The sequence below is a fragment of the Macaca thibetana genome, chromosome 20, assembly GCF_024542745.1.
Source record: "Macaca thibetana thibetana isolate TM-01 chromosome 20, ASM2454274v1, whole genome shotgun sequence".
Classification (NCBI taxonomy): Eukaryota; Metazoa; Chordata; class Mammalia; order Primates; family Cercopithecidae; genus Macaca; species Macaca thibetana.
The window spans coordinates 24106532-24124222 of record NC_065597.1 but is presented as its reverse complement, the minus strand read 5'-3'; the positions used below and the strand labels follow the sequence as shown (position 1 = coordinate 24124222).

The 17691-nt window shown below is 44.5% G+C and overlaps 1 protein-coding gene across 2 annotated transcripts; it reads left to right on the top strand.

The window, feature by feature from the left end:
* The first annotated feature begins 2538 nt into the window (after positions 1-2538).
* On the top strand, positions 2539-14738 carry GCSH (glycine cleavage system protein H). 2 transcript variants are annotated; one of them, XM_050773223.1, is made up of 6 exons: positions 2539-2810; positions 7042-7121; positions 10030-10093; positions 12542-12673; positions 13182-13357; positions 14152-14738. In XM_050773223.1, exons 1-6 carry the CDS (start codon positions 2663-2665, stop codon positions 14158-14160), a joined length of 609 nt encoding a protein of 202 aa, XP_050629180.1. In that variant the 5' UTR covers positions 2539-2662; the 3' UTR covers positions 14161-14738. The 2 variants fall into 2 exon arrangements, with proteins under 2 accessions (XP_050629180.1, XP_050629181.1); XM_050773224.1 differs by lacking the exon at positions 13182-13357 and having other exon boundaries at positions 2545-2810.
* Positions 14739-17691: the final 2953 nt, after the last annotated feature.

The following is a 17691-nucleotide window of genomic DNA, read 5'->3' as shown; positions in this document are numbered from 1 at the left end:
GCTGAGGCAGGAGAATCGCTTGAACCTGGGAGGCAGAGGTTGCAGTGAGCCAAGATCACGCCACTGCACAGAGCTAGACTTCGTCTCAAAAAAACAAAAAAGAGAACAATTGCTTTCTAATCAGCGTAGAGGCCAAGGTCTACTACTGCTACCTAGGAGCTACTTAAGCCACAAAACGCCTCCGTGATCCCACCGCTGGGAAGTGCCTTAACCTCTGAGTCTCATCTATGAAATAAGCATAACATCTGCCAGAAAGAGGTTTGGAGAGGATTAAAAAGATGTTTGCATAGTGCCAAGCACATAGCAAAGCCTCAATAGACGGGAATGATTTGCTCAAAGAAAAGTAGGCATGACGGCCCTTGCAAGCCACTGCATAGATGTGGTGGCAACCCTAAGTTCATAGCAGGGCAGAAGCTCAGTGCAACAACATATGGCTCCCCAAACACACACACACACACACACTCCACGGTGTGTACCCTGTGGTACTGTTTGAGGTGTTTGAACAAGAACAACTCCATCTTGAATATGGGCTGGGCAAAATGAGGCTGAGACCTGGTGGGCTGCATTCCCAGGAGGTTAGGCATTCTTTTTCTTTTTCTTTTTTTTCTGAAGAAGAGTCTCGCTCTGTCACCCAATCTGGAGTGCAGTGGTGTGATCTCAGCTCACTGCAACCTCTGCCTCCCAGGCTCAAGTGATTCTCGTGCCTCAGCCTCCTGAGTAGCTGGGATTACAGGCACCTGCCACCACGCCTGGCTAAATTTTGGATTTGTAGTAGAGACGGGGTCTCTTCTTGTTGGCCAGGTTGGTCTCAAACTCCTGATCACAAGTGATTCACCTGCCTCGCTTAGTCACAGGATGAGCTAGGGTTGGCACAAGATACAGGTCATAAAGGCCCTGCTGATAAAATAGGATGCCGTAAAGAAGTTGGCCAAAACTCACCAAAACCAAGATGGCGACCTCTGGTAGGCTTCACTGCTCAGTATATGCTAATTATAATACATTAGCATGTTAAAACAACACTCCCACCAGCATACAGTTTACAAATGCCATGGCAACGTCCAGAAGTTACCGTATAGTCTAAAAAGTGGAAGAAGCCTTAGTTCTAGGAAATCCCTGCCCCTTTTCTGGAGAATTCTTGAATAATCCACCCCTTGTTTAGCATAAAATCAAGAAATAACTATTAAGTATACTCAGTTGAGCAGCCATACTGCTGCTCTGTCTATGGAGAAGCCATTCTTTTTTTTCTTTACTTCTCTAATAAACGTGCTTTCGCTTTATAGACTCGCCCCAAATTCTTTCTTGCATGAGGTCCCAGAGCCCTCTCTTGGGGTCTGGGTTGGGAGCCCTTTCTGGTAACAGTACTTAAAGGTGTGTGTGGAGCTTAAGGTGTTTTTCACAACAGTATTTGCTGACTCATGGCCACTCTATAAAATCTGTGTTAAAGGTGAGGTCTTTCCCAGAACCTAATTTTTTTCTGACTTCTTGGATTGGGATGATGACTTCGGTTTTTCTCGGAAGGCTTTGGTCACACGGCTGGCTGATGAAACAAGGAGTTGTGCACACTGGGTCTCAGCTCTCTGCGTTTTGAATATTTTTGCATTAGTGACTGGCTTGGGTCCAGTCTCCACCAAGAAGCCACTTCTGACCCTTGGACAAGTCTGTATTCCTCTTTAAGTAAGCTTCTGGATTCTGCCGGTCCTGTTTGGGGTCCCTAGGACTCTTTGAGACAGGAACGATACAGAGTGGTTGCAGGAGAATAGAAACTTCCAGGCTGCAGTTCTACCTAACAAAAGGAAACTGTTGAAATAGCTACACAAGCTATGGGCTGATAAGACCCTGAAAAACCAGGGTGTGGGCTAAGCTGGCTAAAACCAACTGGACCCAACGTGGCGCTGGCTTTGACCTAGGCTTCACCTGGTACTCATTAACATACTAAGTCACACACCCACTGGCACCATGACAATTCCGGGGACACCCATATTTGGTGTAAAAAAAGGTGGTACCACAGTTCTGAGAAGTCTCCACCTTATTCCAGAAACCTTCGTGCATATCCATTTCTTAAACCCATAAAGATGGAAACCCCAAGCCCCGTTGTGTGGCCCTCTCTTGAGTCCGCCCGTTCTTGAGTGTGTACTTTCCAGTAAATCTCTGTACTTTCACGATTTTCCGACTTGTTCTTGAATTCCTTCGTGTGGTGGTGAAACTACCTTTGCAAAATTATGCCTGAGACAGTGAAACAGATCCACATGTGGAAAGGAAACCACGCCTGGGGCTAGGCCCCGCCCCCTCCTCCGGGGAGCCCAATCATACCCGGGCCCGCCGCGCTAGTCCCCGCCCCTCAGTGCTGCCTCTTCCGGGCCTCAGGTTATTCCCCCATATCCACGCCCCTCTTACGCCCCTCTTGCGCGTCGCCGTATCCGAGGTCGCGCCAGGCCCTGGAGTCTCCGGCCTCCGCGTGCTGGCCAATCAGACCTTGCCTCGCCCCCTCGCCTGGGAGTCTCCGCCCTCCGCGCTCTGCCCAATCAGGCTCTGTCCCGCCCCCACGGCACCGCCTCCGCGCCTCTGTCCAGCCGGCTTGCTCCGGCCGCGAACTGCCCCTCCCCGCCCCGCCTCCCGGCGCGGGTGGCCGAGGCGTAGCGCTGCGACCCCCGTCCCTGCGAACATGGCGCTGCGAGTGGTGCGGAGCGTGCGGGACCTGCTCTGCACCCTGCGCGCGGTCCGGTCACCCGCCGCGCCCTGCCCGCTGAGGCCTTGGCAGTTGGGGGCGGGCGCCGTCCGGACACTGCGCACGCGACCCGCTCTGCTCTCGGGTAAGCGCGGCGGACAAGTGGGCGGCTGCTCCCTCCCCGCCTGGGCTGCTTGTCCCGGGCCCAGCTGGACTCGGAGGACGCCTGGGCCCCGCTCCTGAGCCACCGGTGCGGAGCGAGCATGGACCCTGCCCTTTTCTTCTGTTGGGATCCCCGGCTCTGCGGCCGCTTCTCCCTCTTAAGTAGCGGGAGGTCCCGCGAGCAGCCTTTGCCCTAGGGGTTGCCTGCCCCCGGGAGGGGAGGCCTGCGGGACGCCGAAGCTGGGGTGGCCCGGCCGGTCCCGCGGGCAGGTCGGCCGCTTGCTGCAGAAGCCAGGCACGTGTCGCTTAAGCGTCTCAGTGGCCTTAGTTTATCTCCCATCTGCGTGCATCGTTGAGACCCCAAATGGGGAGGCCTTTAGTTTACTAAATGGACCGTTACTGAGAACTCCGAAGTAAAATTAAACCAGAAGCGCTTATTAAAATTAAAGCACCAGGCCGGGCGCGATGCCTCACGCCTGTAATCCCAGCACTTTGGGAGACCGCGGCGGGCGGATCACGAGGTCAGGAGATCGAGACCATCCTGGCTAACAGGGTGAAACCCCATCTCTACTAAAAATACAAAAAATTAGCCGGACGTGGTGGCATGTGCTTGTAATCCTAGCTACTTGAGGCCGAATCACTTGAACCCGGGAGGCGGAGGTTGCAGTGAGCCGAGATCGCGCCACTGCACTCCAGCCTGGGCGACAGAGTGAGACTCTGTCTCAAAAAAAGAAAGTAATTATTTACCTAATCTATCCACTTCTTTCTGTCGGGCCAAGGGTTAAAGGAGAATTGTACTAATCATTATCTTTAGCCTAAACAGCATGCTTATTAAAATAAAGACTTAGGACTTTGAATCACTGCAACTTCTGCCTCCCAGGTTCAAGTGATTCTCCTGCCTCAGCCTCCCGAGTAGCTGGGATTACAGGTGCCCGCCACCATACTTGGCCAATTTTTGTATTTTTAGTAGAAACGGGGTTTCACCATGTTGGCCAGGTTGCTCTTGAACACCTGATCTCAGGTGATCTGCCTGCCTCGGCCTCCCAAAGTGCTGGAATTACAGGCGAGAGCCACTGCGCCTGGCCAGGACTGAGGGGTATTGAGCTTAGTAATGTTGCTGTCTCCCTCTAAACTTGGGGTTGCTCGGTTGCTAAAATGAGTGTCACAGCAGCCTTAATCCTAAAATTATCTTCACAGGTGGGCAAGATGGCAAGGTCAAAGATGGTAGTCTCAGGTAATATTTATAGTGGTCTGGCACTTACTTTGAAAAGGTGTATTAGCTTCAGACTGCTCATGATTGGCATATAACTGGCGAGTTCTAGACTTGTAACAGAGAGAATTAAGTGTTATAGACAACTGTATACCATCTATTTTGCTCAGAATCCTCTTAATAAACTTTAAAAGATCATTTTATTCTGCAGCATGATTTTTTTTTTTTTTTTTTTTTGAGACGAAGTTTTGCTCATCGTCCGGGCTGGAGTGCAGTGGTGCAATCTCAGCTCACTGCAACCTCCGCCTCCCAGGTTCAAGTGATTCTCCTGCCTCAGCCTCCCAAGTAGCTGGGATTATAGGCATGAACCACTACACCCAGCTGATTTTTGTATTTTTAGTAGAGACGTGGTTTCACCATGCTGGCCAGGCTGGTCTCGAACTCCTGACCTCAGGTGATCTGCCCGCCTCGGCCTCCCAAAGTGCTGGGATTACAGGCATGAGCCACTGTGCCTGACCTGCAACATGATAATTTAAGGGGAAAAAAAATTATTTTTCTCCCAAAGTGTTGGCATTACAGGCGTGAGCCACCATGCCCAGCGATTTTTTTTTTTTTTTTTTTTTTTTGAGACCGAGTCTTGCTCTGTTGCTCAGGCTGGAGTGCAATGGCGTGATCTTGGCTGCAACCTCTGCCTCCTGGGTTCAAGCAATTCTCGTGCCTCAGCCTCCCAAGTAGCTGGGATTACAGGCATGTGCCACCACAGCTGGCTAATTTTTGTATTTTTTTAGTAGAGATGGGGTTTCATCATGCTGGCCAGGCTGGGCTCAAACTCCCGACCTCAGGTGATCTGCCCGCCTCGGCCTCCCAAAGTGCTGGGATTACACGCATGAGTCACTGTGCCTGGCCTGCAACATGATAATTTAAGGGAAAACAAATTATTTCATTCCCTCAGCTTTTGAGTGCTTGCACTGTATTTAGAATTGGGAAAACAAATGAAAATAGGATAAACCCTGCTGTTTCTTGCTCGGTACACAGTCTACTGCCTGGGGAGACTGACAGATGAACTCTCTAGCATGTTCAGCACTGTGAGTGTGGTGGGGAATAGTGGTGTAAGGTACCGTGAGAGCATGCTGACTGGCCCAGGAACCCAGGCTTGGTTAGACAAGCCTTTGGGCAGGAACGGGCTTCCAAATCTAGACCTGAAGTAGTTAGTAAAGGTGGTAGGGAGAGTCTTTCAGTCAGAACACAGTGTACACGTCTTAAACTTTCTTACCTGAACATCAGATTGACCTGAAACATTCAGTTCTTTGAAGTGGAATGCAACAAAGTAAATTTCTTAGTGACACCTTTTTTGACTTCTTCCACTGAAGGGTATGAACTTTAAATAAAGTTTCATAATTAGGGGGAAAAGAAAGCAATATTAAATTACATACTTGGCCAGGTACGGTGGCTCACACACTTTGAGAGGTTGCTCAGCCCAGTATTTGAGACCGGTCTGGACAACATAGACCACCCCCCATCTCTACAAAAATAAAAAATAAAAATAATTATACACTCTACTTATGTTGTGCTGCATATCAAAGCTGTAACCAAAGCAACTGAATGCTGTTTTGAGTACAACTATCTTTTGGGTAAGGGGTAAAATGAGCCAGTGAGGCCTTTTTAAAACAGTATTTGAGTTAACCATTTTCCTATGAACTTATGTCACGTTGTTTTTGGAAAAATACTTGGTGTCAGAATATGAAATATATTTAATATAGCATATGCTTTTTAAAAAATATCCTCTAAGGTAAGTACTTTGAACTTTATATCCTAAATAACTCTTTTTACATCTCTTGAACATTAGGCAGCTTTTTTTTTTTTTTTTTTTTTTTTAAATTTTATTTTTGAGACGGAGTCTCGCACTGTCACCCGGGGTGGAGTGCAGTGGCGCAATCTTGGCTCACCGCAACCTCCGCCTCCCAGGTTCAAGCGATTCTCCTGCCTCAGTCTCCCAAGTGCTGGGATTACAGCTACTCAGTCTGCCTCAGTAGCTGGGATTACAGGTGCCCACCACCACACCCAGCTAATTTTTTTGTATTTTTAGTAGAGACGGGGTTTCACCATGTTGGCCAGGCTGGTCTCGAACTGCTGACCTTGTGATTTGCCTGCCTCAGCCTCCCAAAGTGCTGGGATTACAGGTGTGAGCCACCAAGCCCGGCCTGGGCGGCCTTTCTTTCAGGATTCCCTGAATCGTTTGACCATATCTTTAGAGAAGTGCTCAGTAAGTGAAGGGCTGAACCTGTCCAGTGAATGATGAGCAGAGCTTCACTTTCCACCAACTCATGGCTTAGCTCTGAGGAGACTGTTGAGTTCTGATGTTAGTTTTCTTCTTTAAGTGATGGTAGTACTGTCTTCAAGGTCAGGCTTGAATTTGATTAAAGTAGAATTTTAAGAACTTAGTCATATTATAGTTGTTTCAGGAGGTCAGTTTCATTCCTATAAAATTTTACTTTATAACCCAAGCTGCAGTGAAGGCCTCTTAGGTCAACTCTGCCTAAAGAGGCACCTTATTATTGTTATTATTTCTTAGGTTAAATAGATTCTTATATGAGCCATCTTTATGCTGTCTCCCTAAACCTCATCACCCCAAATCTGTCTTCAGAGGGACAGAATTTTTTTTTTTTTCTGAAAGACAGACCAGTAATAGTTAAGTATACATTTGAAATATGCTCCAAAATTTTCTTTTGTGATTTAGGCTAAGTAATGTTAAAGCAAATAATCCAGTCTCCAAAAGATGCACACGGCGTTCAGATCAAGCCATCTTTGCTTAAATGGTACTGCTGTTTCAATGCGTCAGATCTATACACGATCTTCGTTCTTTCCTGGGCCATGTACTATTTAAAGGTAGTGTCAACAGGTCAGACACAAATTCTGGGAAAGTCTTTTGAAAGGAATGATAATGAAAAGTGCTTCTTAAGAAGTAATGCTGCTGCTTTTCTGAAATATTGGTCTTCTGTTTTAGTGCGTAAATTCACAGAGAAACATGAATGGATAACAACAGAAAATGGTATTGGAACAGTGGGAATCAGCAATTTTGCACAGGTATTGGATTATATTGAAATATTTGTGACAGTATGCTCTTGCATAATGTGCTTTATCTCTGTGTTTAAAAAAGTGTTTAGGCTGCGTGAGGTGGCTCAGGCCTGTAATCCTAACACTTTGGGAGGCTTAGGCATGAGGATTGCTTGAGGCCAGGAGTGCAAGACCAGCCTAGTCAACATAGTAAGACCCCATCTCTACCAAAAGTTAAAAAAAAATTAGCCTGGCATGGTGGCTCATGCCTGTGGTCCCAGCTACTCAGGAGGCTAAGGCAAGAGGATTGCTGGAGCCCAGGAGGTTGAGGCTGCAGTGAACCATGATCATGTCACTGCAAATTACAAAAATTAGCTGGTCCTGGTGGTGCACACCTGTAATCCCAGCCACTCAGGAGGCTGAGACAGGAGAATCACTTGAACCTGGGAGGCAGAAGTTGCAGTGTGCCGAGATCACACTACTGCACTCTAGCCCGGGTGACAGAGTGAGACTCCATCTCAAAAAAAAAAAAAGAAAACCAACCAGAGTTGAATTAAGTAAAACGTAGTTAGGGCATTATGTGGTATTTTAAGAGATGTTGCAAGCTTAACACTAAAAGTAGGAAACATCTTATTCAAGAAGGAAATGTGTGTGTTTTGTACTGGGCATTTAAGGAAAGAAGAAAAAGAAGAGCAGGGTGTTACCAGCATTTTGTGGGTCCAGTGATACACACATGACCAGCGGGATGGGAAGAAAGAAAACCTCAATAGGCACAGATTACACAAAGGGAAGGCTTTTATTTAGCCCATCTTTTCTCTGTAAATTCCCCTCAATTCCATATGGCGATAATGTTTAAGAGAAAATGAGAAGCCAAATACTAGCGTGGTCAGTGATTTTCAACTGGATGTATGTATTGGGTGAGGCGGGGAAGGGGGATGTTAACTGATGGGAATATAGTCATGTGTCACTTAATGATGGAGCTGTGTTCTGAGAAATGCCTCCTAGGGGATTTCGTCCTTGTGTGAGCCTCCTGGGTGCCCTTACACACACCTAGATGGTACAGCCTATTACACACCTTGGCTGTATGGTACAGCCTTTGCTCCTGGGCTACAAACCTGTATAGCATGTTACCGTACTGAATACTGTAGTCAATCGTAACACAATTGTCTATCAAAACATAGAAAAGATGCAGTAAAAATATGGTACAGGTTGAGCATCTTTAATCCCTGAAATAATCCAAAAATCTGAAACTTTTTGAGCACCAACATGACTCTCAAAGAAAATGCTCATTGGAGCATTTTGGAATCCAGAATCTTGGATGAGGAGTGCTCATCTGTTAAGTATAATGCAAGGATTCCAAAATCTGAAATCCAAAACACTTCTGGTCCCAAGCATTTTGGATAAGTGATACTAACTATATTATAATTTCATGGGACCACTGTCGTGTATGTGGTCTGTTGTTGACCAAAACGCCATTAGGCGGCATGTGACTGTACAAAATTCCTCAGACATGTAAGATTCTTCTGTGTTGAGAATCACTGACAATTCTATCTTCCTTGGCATCTCTGTATACCTACTATGAGGCTCCGTATTGGGTATTTTTTGAGATGTTGTGTAAGATGTCGTCCTTACCTCCTAGAGTTTATTTGTGAGGGGCATTACCTCCATGGGAATGACTTGCACACATTACATGATGACATCGGAACGGTGGGGTTGTAATTTACTTACCTGATGGAGAGACCACTTCTTTCTGGAGTCAAGGACTTCAGGGAGTACAAGGCGTGAGGACTGTGATTTGTAGAATCAGTGAGCAGGATTTCAGCAAATGCATCGGGGGCAATGGTGTACATAAAACTGCAGAGGTGGAAGAACACCAAATATGTTCATGCTCAGAAGAGCTAGTAGTGTTTGCCGGGTGCAGTGGCTCACACCCGTAATCCTAGCATTTGGAAGGCCGAGGCAAGTGGATCATCTGAGTCAGAAGTTCAAGACCTGCCTGGCCAACATGGTGAAACTGCGTCTCTAGCAAAAAATTTTAAAAAATTAGTTGGGCATGGTGGGGGGCACCTGTAATCCCAGCTACTTGGGAGACTGAGGCAGGAGAATCACTTGAACCTGGGAGACAGAGGTTGCAGTGAGCTGAGATCAGGCCACTGCACTCCAGCCTGGGCAAAAAGAGAGAAACTCTGTCTCAAAACCAAACAAAACAAAGAGCTAGCAGTGTTGTCTGGGGCATGTGGCTTTTGTCACGTTGCTAAAGCCTGTGAGCCAAATCAGGCTGGTGGCTGGTCTCTTGCAGCTCCTGAGTTGAGAATAGTTTTTAAAATCATTTTATTTTACTTATTTTTGGAGAACAGTCTTGCTATATTGCCCAGGCAGGTCTCGAACTCCTGGGCTCAAGCTATCCTCCCACCTTTGCCTCCCTGAGAGCTGGGATTACAGGCACGAGCCACCGCACCCAGCCATTTATTTTTATTCTTGACATGGAGTCTTGTTCTGTCGCCAAGGCTGGAGTACAGAGGCGCAATCTCAACTCACTGCAACCTCTGTCTCCCAGGTTTAAGTGATTCTCCTACCTCAGCCTCCTGAGTAGCTGGGATTACATGTGCCCACCACCACGCCCAGCTAATTTTTGTATTTTTATTAGAGACTGGGTTTCACCATGTCAACCGGGCTGGTCTCATACTTCTGACCTCAAGTGATATGCCCACCTTGGGCCTCTCAAAGTACTGGGATTACAGGCATGAACTACCATGCCTGACCAAGTAGTTTTTACATGTTTAAAGGATTTTAAGGAAAACCCAAGAATGTAGCCCCTCAAGTATAAAATATGTACTAAATCTTAATTATAGGGGATTCAGTGTTTTGCTTGTTCTGTTTACTGGAGGGTTTAATTTTAATTTCTCAGAGATTTTTGGTTTTGTCTTGTTTTATTTAGGAAGCATTGGGAGATGTCGTTTACTGTAGTCTACCTGAAGTTGGGACAAAATTGAACAAACAAGGTGAGTGTTGTTAGGATCTTGGAATGATCCATGCCATGAATTTTCTTTACCTCATCTTTACATTGAATAGTAAATTGTTTGTACCCTGGATTAATTAGAGTGTTTTTGTTTGTTTGTTTGTTTGAGACAGTCTCGCTTTGTTACCCAGGCTGGAGTGCAGTGGCACCATCTCGGCCCACTGCAACCGCCGCCTCCCGGGTACAAGCGATTCTTGTGTCTCAGGCATGTGCCACCACTCCCAGCTAATTTTTGTATTTTTAGTAGAGACGGGGGTTCCCCACGTTGGCCAGGCTGGTCTCGAACTCCTGACCTCGAGTGATCACCTGCCTCGGCCTCCCAAAGTGCTGAGATTACAAGTGTGAGCCACCATGCCCAGCCAATTAGAGTGCTTTTGACCCAAGTAGTAGGCTGGTGCAAAAGTAATTGCTACTTAGGAGGCTGAGACAGGAGAATTGCTGGAACCTGGGAGGCGGAGGTTGCAGTGAGCCGAGATCCCATCACTGCACTCCAGCCTGGGCGACAGAGCAAGACTGCTTCAAAAAAAAGAAAAAGAAAAAAAGTCTATTAATATCAATATGTTAGATAATGTCCTTAAACTAATGAGTACCCTTTTAAGACATTCTGCTAAAGGTAGTTTTTTAACTTGATGTAAAATCTACATACAGTGAAATGCATGGACCAGAAATGTACAATTCAGTGAGTTTTAACAAATGTATACACTTGAATAAACCTTCCCAACAAATAGATGACATCTTCTCTTGTTTCTACACCATAGGTTAATTTTCCCTATTCTTTAACTTTATTTGAAAGGAATCACACAGTGTGTGTTACCTTTGGCCGCTTTTGGGGTTTACCGAGCTTCTTGAATCTGTAGATTGAATTTTTTTTTCCATTAAATTTGAGGACTTCTTTTTTTAGTCAAGATTTCTTTCTCTTTTCACTTCATTCCTTTTGTCTTTGATTTGAGACGTGTTCGTCAGATCACTTGATACTGTCCTATAGGTCCCTAAGACTGTTAACTTTTCAGCCTTTTTTAAAACTGTTCTTTTTTCCTTCTTCTTTTTTTGAGATGGAGACTTGCTCTGTTGCCCAGGCTGGAATGCAGTGGTGCAATACAGGCTCACTGCAACCTCCGCCTCCCAGGTTCAAGCAATTCTCCTTTTTCAGCCTCCCTAGTAGCCGGACTACAGGCACACACCACCACACCAGGCTACTTTTTTTTTTTTTTTTTTTTTTTTGAGTTTTTGATAGAGACGGGGTTTCACCGTGTTGGCCAGGCTGGTCTTGAACTCCTGACCTCAAGTGATCTACCTGCCTTGGCTTCCCAAAGTGCTGGGATTACTAACTGTAATCATATTTTATGTTTTCATATATGTTTATATTTTATGTTTTCAAGTCACTGACTTTTAACATTTATAATAGTGTTTTTTTGTTTTTGAGATGGAGTCTCATGCTGTCACTCGGTCTGGAGTGCAATGGCGTGGTCTCTGCTCACTGCAACCTCCGCCTTCTGGGTTCAGGCGACTCTCCTGCCTCAGTCTCCCAAGTAGCTGGGATTACAGGCGTCCACCACTATGTCCAGCTGATTTTTTTGTATTTTAGTAGAGACCATGTTGGCTAGGCTGGTTTCAAACTACTGACCTAAGGTGATCTGCCTGCCTAGGGCTCCCAAAGTGCTGGAATTTCAGGCATGAGCCACCATGCCTGGCCCAGAGCTTATAATTGTTATCTGCACCACGCCCGGTCCAGAGCTTATAATTGTTATCTGCAGGAAGGTGGTCTGATACAAGGTACTTCACTGTCACTGGAACATTCTAAAGTTTTCATTTTGTTTTTTTCTGAGCCACAGCTAAGTTGCAAGAACATTGAGTTTTACTGAACCTACACACATCTGGCATTCAGGCACATCACCATTTGTTATTCACTGTGTCCGGGACACACAGATAGGTCCACTTTGTTGAGACAATACATACCCTTCTCGTGGGTTATTACAGCCTGACAAAACGTATGGTTTTATTTTTAATTAAAGAAATTTAGGCCAGGCGTATTGGCTCACGGTTGTAATCCCAGCACTTTGGGAGGCTGAGGCGGGTAGATCACAAGGTCAGGAGTTCAAGACCAGCCTGGCCAACACAGTGAAACCCTGTCTACTAAAAATATAAAAATTAGCTGGGCGTGGTGGTGTGGGCCTGTAATCCCAGCTACTTGAGAGGCTGAGGCAGGAGAATCGCTTGAACCTGGGAGGCGGAGGTGGCAGTGAGCCAAGATTGCGCCATTGCACTGTAGCCTGGCGACAGAGTGAGACTCCGTCTCAAAAAAGAAAAAAAAAAGAAATTTGGAATTTTAAAATCATAGCTATATGACAGGAATCTACTTTTCCATATTTTATGTTTTCTGGTCACTGACTTTTAATATTTCATGTTTTCTTTATTTTTTTTCCCCATTTAGATGAGTTTGGTGCTTTGGAAAGTGTGAAAGCTGCTAGTGAACTCTATTCTCCTTTATCAGGAGAAGTAACTGAAATTAATGAAGCTCTTGCAGAAAATCCAGGACTTGTAAACAAATCTTGTTATGAAGATGGTAAGCTTTTGCTAGAAATTTCTCACAGTTAGTATTTTATCTAGAATTTAAAGCAAGCTTAGCTGATTGTGACTTCATCTTTTTCTACTGCTTGGTACTAAATGGAGATGTTCTGCTTTAAAAGGAAAACAGAGGTTACTTGAATACATAAAGTTATGTTTAAGATTTCTGGCTAGGCGCAGTGGCTCACACCCGTGCTCCCAGCACTTTGGGAGGCCAAGGTGGGTGGATTGCTTTAGTCCAGGAGTTGGACACCAGCTGGGCACCATGGTGAGACTCTGTCTCTATAGAAAGACAAAAATTAGCTGGTTGTGGTGGAATGTGCCTGTAGTCTCAGTTGCTAGGGAGGCTGAAGTGGGAGAATTGCTTGAGCCTGGGAGGTCAAGGCTGCAGTCTGTAGTGAGCCAAGATCGCACCACTCCACTCCAGCCTGAATGACAGAGCGAGACCGTCTCAAAAAAAAAAAAAAAAAAATCTCTGGTGATAAAAGCATTACCTTATTTTGCAGGGTTCTTGATATCAGTTGTAGATTCTTTGGTTTGGTGTAAACACCTGCAAAGTATTTTTTCAGACATAAAGCAGCCACTCATATTGTGTGACACGGACACGGGAGATAACAAAATAATGATATATTCTACATTAATTTTTGGTTTTCTCACATTTTCATCCTTACAATCTAATGAGGTAAGCTAACAGCAATTTTCTCTATTTTGTAGATGAATAGAGGCTCCAAAGGATTTATCTGTCAGGGTCACATGGCTGATAAATGGCAAAGTTAGGATTAGATTGTAGTTCTTTTTTGCCTGTCACCTAGTCCTTCTAATTACTACTGCTTTCTAATCCCATTAACCTCAGTAGTTAGTGTTCGATTTGTTAAAGATATGCCTGGCCTTTTATATTTGGATCATATATTTAAGGACTTATTTTTTTGAGACAGTCTCCCTCTGTCGCCTAGGCTGGAGTGCAGTGGCATGATCTCGGCGCACTGAAACCTCCCCTTCCCAGGTTCAAGCACTTCTCCTGCCTCAGCTTCCCAGTAGCTGGGATTGCAGGGAACCGCCACCATGCCCGGCTAATTTTTCTGTTTTTGGTACAGATGGGGTTTCAATGTGTTGGCCAGGCTGGTCCAGAGCTCCTAGCCTCAAGTGATTTGCCTGCCTTGGCTTCCCAAAGTACTGGGATTACAGGCGTGAGCCACCGTGCCCAGCCCCTAAAGATTTAAATGTCATTGTCTGATACTTATTACAACCTAAGAGTTCTTAATTTATTATGGTGGAATCTATTCTAGCTATAATTATTTTCATTTGTTATATACAAGTATTTTAATTCTTAAGGCTAAAATTTAAAGTTCCATGAACAAATATGTATAGTTTTTGTAAAGAATACGAGATTGAGGCACTCAAATTTATTTTACATTTTGGATGAATCTGACTTTTTAAAAAGTTAATGTGGAATATAAGGTTGTTGTTTGGTTGCAGGTTGGCTGATCAAGATGACACTGAGTAACCCTTCAGAACTAGATGAACTTATGAGTGAAGAAGCATATGAGAAATACATCAAATCTATTGAGGAGTGAAAATGGAACCCCTAAATAAACTAGTATGAAATACCACAACCCAGCAGATTGTCTTAAATTAGTGGTGGATAGAAGACTTAGAATAGCAACTTATAGCATTACCAATGGGGAAGAAAAAAACTACTGTTAACGCTGCTAATGAAGGAAAATGTCCTTTAACTTTGTAATGATTATAGATTTTAGACTAGGCTCTAGTGTTCAGAATTCATTAAATTATCCATGGTAAAAACTAGTTTTAAAAATTACATAATTCAAAGATAATGTTGTTATGCTTAAGCCTTATATAATATTGTAACTTGCCTGGATTTGGGATGAAATACTTAATGACCTTTCCATTGGAAATAACTGGGAGTGAAGAGGTTTTTGTTGCTTGTACAGTGTTAGATGACACACCACTATCTTGATTTTGCAATACACTGCATTTGCTGGTGCTATTTTTATACGGTGAAGCAACAGCTTTGCAGCAAAATAATAAAATACTTCTTCGTTAATCATGTTTTTTTTGTTTTGATGTTAATATTTCATTTAGTGACTCTGCTAGCATTTGTGAAAGTGCTAACTTTAACTTAGGGAAAGTTACTTTTTTTTTTAAAGGAAATTTAAGCCAGACAATGAAAAGCTCCAAGAAAATGTTTCCTTTAGTCACGAATCTGGTTTTTCTTAAGCCAAGATCACCTTTAACATAATAAAAAATAAATCACCAACTTTGATTTTCTATCATGTGAGGTCCGAAGAAAGAAGAGGAAAGACAAAGGAAGGTGGAAGTTTTGATCAGTATAGCACATAGTATTTTTAAGAAGTTAAACCACATTCAGGTTTCCACTTAAGTCATGGGAATAAAAGTGGACACAGATTGAAGCTTTATGAGCTCAGATAATGGACTTTGATAGTGAGTATTCTTTGCAACTTAAGCATATTTAGAGTGCCAAAAGGTATTTCCAAGTAGCTAATATGTAGCATACTCTAACCAACTGTAATATGCTGACAGTATTGGGGTGGGGGGGTCTATATGAACATGCACATATATATACACACATACACACAGAGCGAGAGGAGATAAAAACTCCTGTATCATTTTCTCAGTTACTAGAGGAAAAGAGAAGTATTCATATAGTACCACCTTCTGGTGATGAACAAACAGCAAATAGAAGGACCTAGCGAAAGTAGGTAGGTAAATAACATACAAATCTTTCCTGCTCCTCAGATGAAGAAACTGTTCGTTCCAAGACTCTGCCAGTAGCCATATCACTGCTGAACTATATCTTTGTACCCTTATCCAGAAAGTACTGGCCAGGTGTGGTGGCTCACGCCTGTAATCCTACCACTTTGGGAGGCCAAGTTCGGTGGATCTCTTGAGCCCAGGAGTTTGAGACCAGCCTGGGCAACATGGTGAAACCCCATCTCTACAAAAATACAAAAATTAGCCTGGATGTACACAGGCATGTACCTGTGGTCCCAGCTATTTGGGAGGCAGGTAGGATCAGTCTGGGAGGTAAAGACTGCAGTGATCACACCACTGTACTCCAGCCTGGGTGACAGTGAGAACATGTCTCAAAGTATCCAAGGTATCCTGGATGATTATCTATATTGTATAATTATCAATCAGGTTAATTGATCTGTCTGCTTAGAAAATAGATGGGGATGGCTGGGGGCGGTCCCAACACTTCGGGAAGCCGAGGCGGGTGCATCACTTGAGGTTGGGAGTTCGAGACGACCGTGATCAACATGGAGAAACCCTGTCTCTACTAAAAATACAAAATTAGCTGGGTGTGGTGACCTGTAATCCCAGCTGCTCAGGGGGCTGAGGCAACAAGAGCGAAACTCCGTCTCAAAAAAAAAGAACAAAAAAGAAAATAGGCCGGGCGCGGTGGCTCACGCCTGTAATCCCAGCACTTTGGGGCCGAGGCGGGCAGATCACAAGGTCAGGAGATCGAGACCATCCTGGCTAACACAATGAAACCCTATGTCTACTAAAAATACAAAAAATTAGCCAGGCATGGTGGTATGCACCTGTAGTGCCAGCTATTTGGGAGGCTGAGGCAGGAGAATCGCTTGAACCCAGGAGGCGGAGGTTGCAGTGAGCTGAGATCACGCCACTGCACTCCAGCCTGGGCGACAGAGTGAGACTTCGTCTTAAAAAAAAAAAAAAGAAAATACGTGGGGATGAGTAATTACATAGATTTACCCTTTTGTTTTGAAAGTTCTCTAGACACATCGATTATTACCATCGTTTCACAGGTATGAAAGGTGATAGGATAAGAAATTTGTTAAATAGTTGGGTAGTCATAGTAATGATTTTCACATTTCCTGGTCTACTCTTAGTCCCTTAGCAAATTTTACTATAAAAATATTTAAATGGGGCCGGGCGCAGTGGCTCATGCCTGTAATCCCAGCACTTTGGGAGGCCGAGGCGGGCGGATCATGAGGTCAGGAGATCAAGACCATCCTGGCTAACACGGTTTCACATGGTTTCAAAATAGCCAGGCATGGTGGCAGTCGCCTATAGTCCCAGCTACTCGGGAGGCTGAGGCAGAAGAATGGCATGAGCCCAGGAGGCGGAGCTTGCAGTGAGCTGAGATCGTGCCACTGCACTCCAGCCTGGGGGGCAGAGCGAGACTCTGTCTCAAAAAAAAAAAATTTTCTTTTTTTTAAATGGGAATCTCTGGGTAGAGGGGGAAGATGAATGTTCTAAATAAAGGTGGGAAGCAAAAGTGGCCGTTCTAGAGTATTAAAGTCCATGAGTGGTTATAGTCTCTGAAGAAGGTGGGCAGTTTATTTTCCTTTTTCCTCCTAAAGACACACATACTTGCTCTGTAACAACTCCTCTTTTTTCAAAGAGTAGAACATATGGCAACTTGCTGTTCCACTATTTAGAACACAGAGCCAAATCTACTGTCATTTATGTCACAGCGCTGCCAAAAATACAGGCTTTGAATGGCCCTCCAAATTGACTGAATCCAGGGAATTTAATTTTCATGACCTCATATTCCTTTTGAATGGTTTTGGCATTAATAGAGCAGATTAATAAAAGTTTTGAAGAAAGCTTTCTAGTAACTAAAATGAGAAACTCAATAGGTTACCCAGGAAGTGTTAAATTTTTTTTCTGGTATCACCTCCCAGGTGGTTTAGTTGTTAACTTTAGGGTTTGTTTTTTTTTTTTTTTTTTTTTTTTTTGAGACAGAGTCTCACTCTTTTGCCCAGGCCAGAGTGCAGTGACACCATATTGGCTCGTTGCAACCTCCACCTCTCAGGTTCAGGCAATTCTCCTGCCTCAGCCTCCAGGATAGCTGGGAATACAGGCACCCAGACCACAACCATGCCCGGCTAATTTTTGCATTTTTAGTAGAGATGGGGTTTCTCCATGTTGGCCAGGCTGGTCTCGAACTGGTGACCTCAGATGATCCACTCGCCTTGGCCTCCCAAAATGCTGGGAGTACAGGTG

Bases quoted from the DNA above. Each gene is read 5' to 3' on its own strand.
- GCSH (XM_050773223.1), top strand. From the start codon at position 2,663: ATGGCGCTGCGAGTGGTGCGGAGCGTGCGGGACCTGCTCTGCACCCTG. The intron at 2,811-7,041 runs GTAAGCGCGGCG...CTTCTGTTTTAG, and splicing joins GCGACCCGCTCTGCTCTCGG to TGCGTAAATTCACAGAGAAA. The intron at 12,674-13,181 runs GTAAGCTTTTGC...CTTATTTTGCAG, and splicing joins CAAATCTTGTTATGAAGATG to GGTTCTTGATATCAGTTGTA.